The following is an 11,167-nucleotide window of genomic DNA, read 5'->3' as shown; positions in this document are numbered from 1 at the left end:
AATTTGGTGGATTGCAGGTTGATTAGATGAAAAACCGAGTGTCTCATTCCCAACCCTCTGACTGTAAAACATCTTCATTAATTCTAGCCAAGCCACAAGGGGTGTGCCCCCTGCAGACGCAGGCCTGGGATGTCATCCTCTCTCTGCAGGGATTGGGCCAAATTCTGCTCCAGGCTATACCTGCACATGCCCATGGAAGTCACTTGGGAAGGTTGCACGGGATGCAAAGAGGGCAGAATCTGGATAATTGGCTGGTTGAATTGTCTTTGGAACCCCAGGTAGGTCAGGTAGGAACAGAACCATGGCTGAAGACAGCCACTGTCCCACTTGTGCCCCAGAGGAGGACAGCCCCCAGTCCTGCCAGTGCCTTAGAGATAAGAAGAGGAGCTCATTCACTACTTGTCAGAGGTGGAGAAGGAAGGTCGGCCCACCTACCAGCATCTCAGGGAGCGCAAGAGAAGCATAGATGGAGAAGGGAGATTCCCACTCGCCCTAGGGCCCCAGAGATGGGAAGGGAGACAGTCGGTGGGAGGCCTTTAATTTAGGGCCAGCTCAGCCTTTGTAGGCCCTTGAGATCTGTGGGGTCAGAGCCCTCACACACCTGAGGCTCGCCCCCTTGGTCCTTCCTCCCACAGACTCAGCGGAACACTCTCTGCTGTCAATGCAGCCCAGCAATGCCCACACGTGTCAGCACGGGGAGATTCATTAACTCCAGGGAGGAAAACTCAGGCCGGCTTATTAATATCTGTATTTATCAAGTATTCATGCTAACAGCCTAGAGGACGATAAGTCAGCCTCACTGGGGAGGGCTGTGCTTCCTCTGGTCGATCAAGGAGTTTGTGACGAGGAGGATGACACCTGGCTCTCAGAGGGAACTGGGTCTCCGGAGCTGGCTTCAGAGCGGCAGCTGGTTTGTGACAAATAGAAACTAATTATCTGTTTGAAAGAGGTGGGTGTGGGAAGCAGCGAGTGAAAGGAGGCAGCTCACTGGAGGTGGCTCTGTGATAAGTGGTAGCCAAATTACAGCGAGGCTGCCTGTACAGTAAGGGTGGTGATTTCAATGCACAGCACAGGTGAGGATTCTCCTCTCGCTTACCCCAGATCTGGAGGAAAGGCACTGACCCCACTGGAGTTACCTGAGAGTCACAGCAGTGACTCCACTGACCACCACCCCACCCGGAGTTACTCCAGATTCAGCAATGATTCCATTGGAGCTACTCCCGATTTACAGCAGTGACTCCACTGGCTGCACTGGAGTTATTCCAGAGTCTGAACAGTGAATCCATAGGAGTTACTCCAGAATGATCCCAGTCACTCCAATAACTTCACTGGAATTACTCTGGATTTACATCAGAGTTACACTAGACTTAAACCAATGACTGCAGTGGAGTTACTCCACATTTACCTCACTGACTGCCATGGGGTTACTCTAGATTTATACCAGTGATTCCACTGAGTTCAGTGAATCAGCAGATGAGCCAGGAATACAACTCCCTCCATCTGGTCCCACGATCCAGCCGCTCGACCACAGTTGTCCACAGCCCACAGAGCCTCTATGAGGGAACAAGACTGTTTTCACATCCGAGGCAAATACAAGGCTAATCATGATTCTGCAATAGGTATTCCAGTAAATTTCCAAGTGTAGACAAGCCCTCCGTTACTTTTCTCACAGGAGCGAGCACCCATGTGTTTCCAAAACTCCCACCCTGCAGGCTTTTTAGGGTACCACTTAGGGACTCTATGTCCTGTCCTTAAAGCCTCACAGGGTGTGCCACATCTCTCAGGAAGGCAGCGATAACAGTGGCTCTTAAATAATGTATAATACTTTCTAGTACAACCACCACTAAGTCTTGCGCACTCTCCAGATGAGAAGCACAGGCTTTGCAGAGCATGTGGGACTCACAGCGTCGTGTCTGGGGCTGTATCCTTTCAGGGAAGAAGGCTGTTTTTTCTTTGCAGCACCTTGTGAGCTACCCTGGGAATAGATGCCCTTTGAAATGAGGGGAGAGCTGCTTTTATTTGATTTCCTCTCTCTATATTTTCTCTGTCTGTCCCCCGTGCCTCCTTGGAAGCTGATGGTGTTCTCTGTCTAACATGAGTCTCACTCTCTCTCTCTCGCTCTGTGTGTGTGTCTGTGTGTGCGCATGCGTGTTTCCTGGGGTGCCAGCTCTGTCAACAGCAACCATAGCTCTTTGCATCAGGTGTTTAAACAACTTTCCCTGAGTAAAATTATTCTTTTGTCGTGTTTGAAAGCACACTTGGACAGAGAGAGCTGATATCCTCACAGGGAACATACACACCTCGGCACTTCCAAAAGCAAGTCACTTGGGGCTAAGCAGTGAGAAAACTCCTAGGGACGACAGGCCAGATCCTCAGCTGGTGGAAATCAGCCTGGCTCCATGATATTCTGGACATTTCCATTACCTGCCTCTCTATCCTCTTTCTCTCTGGCTGTCCCTGTGAACAGCAGCTCGTCCCCTGCTGTGATAAATGACTCCCTAGCCCTGAAATCCTTGCCTGGATGGGTGAATCCAGCAGCATAAATGCTGCCCTTCAGTCACTAGATGGCGTCAGACAGTTGTGCTTCTTGCAGCTGTTTTGTCACCTTCTCTCCCGAAAAATGTGGGGGAATTTTAGGGAGAGAGAAACCCCGGCTCTGCCCACCCTTTTCCTAGCCAACTGCTGGCTTCCTGAGGGCCCCTACTGCTCCATCAGAAACCATCCCATCCTCTGTGATGAAGATGTTTCCTTCAGAATCTACCCACCAATTTCCAGCTTATAGCTGGGTACCATCCAAATTAGGCTCCACTAGGGATGCCGGCCTCCAGCTACGTGTGCCCTGGGCAGGACTTAATTTGCCTTAGGCTTAGCAGTTCACAGCCCCGGCACCTCTGGGCTTGCCACGTAAGTTATGAAAGTAAAAAAAAAATGGTGTGTATCCCTGGCACCTCTTACAAATTAAGCTCTGGCCCTGGGAGAAGCAGGGTGCGGCACACATCCATTCACTCCCTGGGCACTATGAGAGGGAGGTGCCAGCCCTGGCCTGGGATAGAGGTACCCTGAAGAGGAGCTGTGATCAGGACAATGTCTGTCTCCTCCCTCCTGAGCTGGCTGTGTGCTGGCAAGGGCAGATCCTCCATCCCTTTCTGGGCCTGGCTCGGAGCCGTGGGAGGAGTCCCGAGAATGCAAAGACCATGTGGCAGGAATTCTTTGCCTCCCTGCAGCAAGGGCAGGGAGAGTCCATTCGGGTCAGAGATGGATGCATCTATACAACCAGCCCAGGAGAAAGCCTGGGACTGGAAGGCAGCTTGGCATAGCCAGCGATTGGGGAGTCCTGAATCTGCTGTGAGACTGGAGCAGAGACAAAATCCAGCCAAAATCGTTCCCTCATTTTGGATGCTGTACTCCAGACACCTGTGGGAGCCTGATTTTCTGAGGTGCTGAGATGTTGATTGGTGTGGTGGGTGCCCAACACCTCTGAAAATCAGCCCCAGCCATATGTCTCTTGCTGGGTCTCCAAAAACTGGGGACCCCAAGTCAACAGACATTGAAAATATGGGGTGAAATCCTGATCTCTTTGAAGCCAATGGCAAAGCTCCCTTCAGTAAGGCCAGGTTTGCCCCTAAGGGCTTTAATCTCCCTGGGCCTCTTTTCTCCTATATACAAGGGGGATTATACTAAAATTCCTTCCTCACCAGGGGTGCTGTGAGCTTTTCAGGGGCTAAGGTGCTCTGACAGCATTGCATAAACACCTAGACCCAGCTCATGTTTGCAGAGAGAGTAGAACATGTGTGAGCGCTGGTAACTGGGGGACAATGTCCCCTCTAATTCGGGGCTGCTTTTGGCTCCGTTAAATGGAGTCATCTAGAGATTCACAGGCTGGGAAGGAATATGGAGATTGAAATGCCCACTCCCTACAGGAGAGGTGGTACAGGAGATCTGGCTCTGTTGCTGGAGGGGTGTGTGTGTGTGTGAGAGAGAGAGAGAGAGAGACAGACAGAGAGGTTGCAATAGGCTAGCTCAGGACTGAAGCCAAGCGCAGAAGTATTTGCAGCTCTGATCCTTCACTGTTGAGTGCATCGCAGACACATTATGTGTGTTTACAGATGAAAAAGCAAAAATAAAGCCAATGCCATCTTAAACATTCTGTGCAGCGCTGCACTCTGCACTGATTCAAAATGTTTATAAACACGGAAGGTAATGTAATCAACTGCTGCAGCAAATACACCCCAGGTACGGGGCGGTGACAAGACTGTCAAATGCGCTCCCTATGTAGAGTGACAGGGCTCTGCTGCGGGCCGTTCACAGAACAAAAGAAGCTGCAAAAGCCCAGTGCAAAATGCTTTAAAGAGCAATTTCTTTTCTCCTTTCAGTCCCTCTGGCCATAATCATCAGCATAATATGACATCATCCATTTCTATAGTGCCGCTCATGTCACAGTGCTCTGCAAACTACATGCATAGGGAACTGCTGGAAAGCTGTCACCTCAAGAGTGGACAGTGGCCAAGCATCATCCAATGCAGGAGAGGAAATGTTGCCAAAAGGTGCCAGGATCGGGGAATTACCTGGTGAAATTCTCTGGCCTGTGTTAGGCAGGAGGCCAGAGTAGATGATCCTAAATGGTCCTTTTTGGCCTATAGTCAATTCAAGCCCATAGTTCTGCAGGCTTTGTAATGTCTGCCCAGAGCAGAAAAGGGGTTAGTGTGTACAAAGGCGTAGCTGAATGATTTCTCCCCTTCCCTCTCCCGTGCATGGATCCACGTTTCTCTGCTTCAGAGGGACAAACAGCTGATTCTATGATTCCAACCTGTGTTCCTGTGAAGCTGAGTCACAGAAAGTGCCCCTGCATGTGATGGAGGCCCAGACCAGTGCTGTCTTCACTGAGACCCGGCTCGATGCCCGTGCAGCAGTCCTCTGTGTTGCTGATTGGCTAAGAGATTGTTGATCTGTCATACCTGTAGGATTGTATGCAGCTGAGGTCTGTCCCTATTGTTTTGATAAACTTTGTCACTGGGCATTTGTAACATCCTCACCAGCTGTTTTCAGCCTATGATGTAGGCAGGGCCGGCTCCAGCGTTTTTGCCGCTCCAAGCAATGAAAAAAAAGCCGCTCTCTTGCCGCCACTTCATTCTTCGGCAGCAATTTGGCAGCAGATCCTTCCCTCTGAGAGGGACTGAGGGACCCGCCACCGAATTGCTGCTGAAGAGCTGGATGTGCCACCCCTTTCCGTTGGCCGCCCCAAGCACCTGCTTGCTGCGCTGGTGCCTGGAGCCAGCCCTGGATGTAGGGAAGGCCCCAAATGACCAGTCTTCAGGCACTTTGAATCCCTCTCTTTCTCTGTGTCTGGTCTCTTGCTAGAGCAGACCTTAGCCACTACCAAATGTGTCCTCCTCAGAGTGAACCATCTAAGCCACTGCATCTGCTCTCACCCTGGTAACTCGCTACGGATTCTGGGGGGGTGCACCAGATGGGATCTGGTTGCAAACGGCTGCCTATAGAGTCAGCGTCCATGAAAAAGTCCTGGATTAGTTTGATGCACCCTCAGCTGACGTGTGGCCAGTGATTCGTCACTGCACTGCAGGGAGCCCGTCCATTCCCAGCCAAATGTTGCATGCTTTAATTGCAATTTCAAGAACATTAGTTGCATGACAACTTATATAAGAGTGGGCCAAGTGACTATGGTATTACTAGTATCTGGGCTTAGGCCAGAGCCCACAAGGAAAGCGGAACTCGTGTCACAGGAAAAGCTCTGATTTGGTGAATGGCTCCCACCTAACATGAATGGCTCCTTTCTACCATCTCTTTAGAGTCCCTGTACATTCAGTGGCAAAGATCACTTCCAGGTGGGACTGGAGAGCTGTTTTCCTTGCTAGGTTTCAGGTCACTGATAACACAAATTCATTTTTCTCTTTGTCTTTAGTGAAATGTACCTAGAGCTATTTATTAATAGGGATGGAGCCTTTGAGGGTTATGAATACTAGTCTAGATGCTCCACAAATGATTGTTCTACAACACAAACAGTTATGATATACTCTAGCCTAAACTCTCGGGTCACCTCAGTCGGCTACATTGAAGTAAGAGGGGAGAGGGGAGATTAAACTGCATCTACATTAGGGAAAAGGCCCTAGTGAGATTGGGGCTAGCTAGCATGTGTTAACTAATTCTGACTGCCTTTTCTAATCTAGACAAACCATTTGCTATGGCTGTTCAGACCTTCACGGTGATAGAATTCACACCCTCCAGCTCCAAAATCACTTGAACTAAAGAAGAGCCATGACTGTCTACAGGCCTGTTAGCAGTATCGTAACTATGCCCCACAGTTAAGCAGTTCTGATTCCATGCCCGTAGGGGGCAGTGGCGCATAGACACACTCGCTAGTTCATTGCAATAAACAGTAGCCCCTCAGAGAAGTGTGCCTCATTTCTGTGCCTTTAACCTTAAAGCGTGATGGATGCTCTAAAAATACCTGGATGAATTAAAGAGCGTAGACAGACAGGGCATGATTTTCAAGGGTTCCGAGCACCTGTTGCACACACTGACTTCTACTGGAGTTGTGTGTGCTCAGTAGCTTTTGAGAACCAGGCCCATACTTGTGTTACTTGGGAATAAATCTTTCTTTCTTTCTTTCTTTCTTTCTTTCTTTCTTTCTTTCTTTCACAACTTTAAAAGCCCATACAGAAAGCTCTAAGTGCCTTACTAATTAATTTGACTTACAAATGATAAGCACCCAGCAGCAAAATAAAATTAAAAGATCTAAATTATGATGCTGTGAAATGTGAGGTGACGATCTCTACAAGTACCTATATGGGGAAACACGTTAAGAACATAAGAACAGCCACACTGGCTTAGACCAATGGTCCATCTAGCCCAGTATCCTGTCTTCTGACAGTGGCCAATGCCAGATGCTTCAGAGGGAATGAACAGAACAGGGCATTTTCAAGTGATCTATCCCTTGTTGTCCAGTCCCAGCTTCTGGCAGTCAGCAGTTTAAGGACACCCGGAGCATGGGGTTGCACCCTGATCATATTGGCTAATAGCCAATGATAGCCCTATGAACTTGACAGTAGATTGCTCTTTAATCTAACAGAAAAAGGCAAAATGAGATCCAATGGCTAAAAGATGAGGCTAGACAAATTCAAACTAAAATCAAGCTACACATTTTTAACAGTAGTTAACCACTGGAACAACTTACTATCACCTGTCCATCCACCACCACTTGTCTTTAAATCAGACTGGTTATGCTGTATGCTGTAGATCTGGCAGAAGACCTAGGCTTGGTGCAGAAATTACTGGATGACGTTTTCTAGCCGGTGCTACAGAGGAGGTCAGACGAGATGATCCTAATGGTCCCTTCAGGCCTTGAAATCCATGAATCTATTAGCTAAACCTCATTACTACGTAATAACCTTCATTATTTTCAAACAAACCTTGTATTTGGCTAATCCGCTTGGTAACAGCCCTGTCCAACCTTCCCTTGAATGGCAATTAGCTTCTCTGGGAAGAAAAAAAGGAAAGGGGTGTTGAAAGAGTCCTCAGAGGTATCTTTTTTTAGCTTCCGCCTTTCCACTCACCATTGTATGCAATATCCTTCCCTACTGATTCTGTCCTTTTCTGTTTGCCAAGCATTGATTTGTTCCTGTGTTGTTTCTAATGGAGCTTGAAATCAACATGACTTTGTTGTTGTTGTTGTTCATCACATCTTTGTTTGAGACTCAGCACCCTTGTAGATGCCAGTGAAGCTTGGGGTCTAGGGCTTGTTGGTTAAATACTGAGTTAGCGGAGGGACCTTTAAAAGCAGAAAAATATTGTTTTTCTCTAGGTCCTAAATACAAGGGTCATTTAAAAAAAGTACATACATGCAAAAAATGCTAATTCTGAATCAGCATGACTACATATAGATATTCACACAAACTATTTTCAAAGCATGGCCTTTGTTTACATTGCACATTGTCTAGGTCCTACACAAACAAGGGACATTTATAAAAGTATGTGTATGTATGTGTGTATATACATAAACCAATTATGAGGTGTGGTGGCCAGTGGCTTGACTGCCGTCTCAGAGGTTGTGGGTTTGAGTTTTGCTTAATCCCACACTAAATCTCACCTCCAGTTCACCCACCTGCAAAATAGGCACCTGATCCATTGGGTTAGGGAAGTCAAAAGCAATCAGATATGATGCCAGCTGTGCCGCTCCTTCTGTACCATTGGATATGGAAACGGTTGCAGCCTAAACTGCATCCCTCTGATGAGCTATCTCTGGCTGGGGGCAGACTTCTACTTGTTACCAATAGTAAGAGTTTGCCTTTATCATCCAAGTGCTTTGCAGACGTTAATGAAGTCTCACAACTGGGCCAAATGAAAGAAAGCTGGAAATTTAGATATGTCCCAGTCCCTCACCCCCACAGTGCAGCCCTACCCTCCACTGAGGTGACAGGGGCTATTATTTCAAGCTCAGACAGGCATATAATACTTGGTTCACATGTTCAGGCTTTCCTCTGTATCCATGAGGGCTAAAACCATAGTATTCTGATTTCATCCAGTGACTCCAGGAGCTGGGAACCTCGGCGTGTAGCCTTCATCCAGCCCCTTTGTGAAGCAAATCCTTATCATGGTTATCCCCTTTGTACAGGTAGATAAAATGGGGCCTAGGGACTCTCAGCCAGGAAAACCAGATCATTGTGTTTGTGTTGCTGGAAGAGGGAAATACAAGGGAAATGCTTGAGGTGAAGGCGGGCATGTGTGGGTGAACCCAGGAATCCTGATTCCCAGGCCCCTGGTCCCACTACTCAAGAGCACTGGAACCCACAGAATCCCAGTCCCATGGGATGACTTCAGGGATGAAATATGCCAAACCAGAACAAAGTAAGTAAGTGTGTGTGTGTGGGGGGGCGGTCTCCAGTTGAAACTAGTGGGCTAATGATGCCTTAGCAGGATCGGGCCCAGACTGGCTGAGTACTGGGCTGGGAGCATGTTAAATCTGCCTTTCCCGGAGGGAACAGCCACTGGAACTCGGGGAGCCCTAAAAAAACCGAGCCAGAGCCCGGTCTGCGAGTGAGGGTCGGTTGCAGGCCACGGCTGGGCGGCTGGGTGGGGCTGGAAAGGGTTAAGGCTGAGCCCTCCTCCTGCTTTACATGGGCTGACATCACGGCGGAGGAGCGGGGTTACGGATCCGGAGCCGCGCCAGTGTGTGCCTGCGCGTTCCATTGTTACAGATCGGAGACCAGAAGGGAGGGACCCGCTTTTCCCGTGCTGATGCTCCAAGGAGACTCCAGTTCTTCCCCGCAGCCGCCGCCGCCGCCGCAGCAAAATCTCGGTGCCAAAGAGTCCTCCGGCCGCCCGCCCGCTTTCTCCCGCTCTCGGTGCCCGGGGACTGCCTCCCCTCTGCTCCTGGAGGAGAGGAGCAAAGACATGGAGCTTGGCAACTTGCACCAAGCTGGGACCATCTGATCGCAGCGGCAACGTGGACTGGAAATTAACAAGCCCGTTCCCCCCTCTTTGCAAAGCCCGGCTGGGCGGCGGGGGAAGAGACCCAGCCTCCTGCGTGGTTGCATTGGGATTTGTTCCCCGGTGAAGGGCTCCGACCTGCCCCCAGGGTCCGGAGGGGGAGGCGGTGAAGGGGAGCATGACCTGCCCGCCGCCTGGTTCCAGGGAGCGGCGGTGCTAAAGGAGGGGACGCCAGGCGCCCGCCGGAGGAAGGAGGATTTGCAGCCCCAGAAAGGAGGCTGTCCGCGACCAGCGGGGGATTTTTAAGGGGCCCCTCCAGCTTTGTGCGGTGCAGCCGATATTTACTGCCCCGGCCTAGGCTGGGTTGGTATTTTCCTTTGGCAGGGGGTGGCGGGGTGCAGACCCCAGCCAGCCGCTCGCCTGAAGCCCCGCGCCGCTGCCGGACCGGCCGCTTTGACTCAGGAACTCTGATGGCTCCGCGGCGGCGGTCGAGATGCCCCGGGTGCTCGTGGACTCCTGGCGTGTGCTTGCTGGTGGCTTCCCTCTTCCCAGGTGAGCGGCGGTGCCCAGCCCCATCCTGCCACGGGCCCGGCTCCCTGCAGCGAGGCGGGGTCGGGGCTGCTGTGGGGCGAAGGGAAGTTGGAGGGGACTGGGGTGGGGGGTGCTGCTGGGGGAGGGGGGGGACCCTGCCTCTTTTTCTGCCGAGCTTTGGAGCCGAGGGGAAGGCAGCCGCGTGGGCTGGGGTACCGCCTGGGAGGGCGCCTGGCAGAACGGGCCGGTCTCCTCTTTGCCTGTATCACAACAACAGGAGGGTTTGTTTTGGCAGCAGCCGGGCCCCAGAGTCCCGGGCGCTGGGGCGGTTTGTTTGCGTGTTGGCTCTAGCGGCGGCTGGCGCTGCCCGGCTGCCCAGAAAAGGGCTGGGCGAGGCGCGCAGATGTTTGGGGCGCGCTCGCTCGCCCCCCCCCCCGCCACTTTTCTGAAAGGGGTCGGAAGCCCCAGCGGCGTTATCCCGCACCCAGGAGATGCTTTGGGGGTTCCGGTGCCGGAGGGAACTTCCCCCAGCTGCGCGGGTCACGGTTCCGAGCCTGATTCGGAGCCCGGGGCCAGCGGTGCCGAGCCAGAGCCAAGCGCTGGTGCAAGTGGGAGGAGAACCGACCCGTGGGCAGCGGTTTGCCAGGCGTGGCTTGGCTCTGCCCCGTTCTCCCCTGGCCTTTAGGGCAGTTCATAGGCTGACCCACTTTCCAGATGGCCCTGGCTGGGCTGCAGCACCAAACGGGTTAATGTAAATCCGGGGTCCTGCAAAGATGGGGCCGTGAGGGGCAGGGACAGTCCCGGTGCATTGTGCTGGAAAATGCGTTTGGGAGGCAACGCCACCAGAGTCCCTCTGTCAGGGCTTGACTCCTTGGGCCCGGGCCTGGGAGTGCAGGTGCCAGCGCCCTCACTGCCTGCCCTTCCCCAGGGGGGCGTGCTGCAGAGGGAGGGAACCTTGCAGCGGGGGAGGAGGCAGAGGAGCTGGATCAGAGGTGGGTGTTTTAAAAGGGGGGAAAGGCAGAGGGCCGGATCAGCAGCTGGCCACAAGCACCTGGGACCTGTCTCCACTGGAGAGCATCAGGGATGGGCAAACCCAGAGACAGGCCAGCTCAAGGGATGTGGGAGAGGGTGAGACTCTGCTGAAGGCCTGGTGCTGAAAGTCAGGAGTCCAGAGAGGATCTGCCAAGGGCGG

At 51.7% G+C, this 11,167-nt stretch overlaps 1 protein-coding gene across 1 annotated transcript in view; it reads left to right on the top strand.

Moving 5' to 3' along the window:
• The first annotated feature begins 9,171 nt into the window (after nucleotides 1-9,171).
• Nucleotides 9,172-11,167, top strand: part of LOC123354734 (nectin-1-like) — a 97,429-nt gene continuing 95,433 nt past the window's right edge. Inside the window, exon 1 of the mRNA XM_044996900.1 lies at nucleotides 9,172-9,996. Coding sequence (XP_044852835.1) covers nucleotides 9,915-9,996 — 82 coding nt within the window. The 5' untranslated portion in view covers nucleotides 9,172-9,914. The remainder of the gene's footprint in view (nucleotides 9,997-11,167) is intronic.

Source organism: Mauremys mutica, chromosome 22 (assembly GCF_020497125.1).
Source record: "Mauremys mutica isolate MM-2020 ecotype Southern chromosome 22, ASM2049712v1, whole genome shotgun sequence".
In the NCBI taxonomy this organism is placed as follows: Eukaryota; Metazoa; Chordata; order Testudines; family Geoemydidae; genus Mauremys; species Mauremys mutica.
Note: the sequence above shows the minus strand (reverse complement) of the source record. Positions and strands in the feature narration are given on the sequence as shown.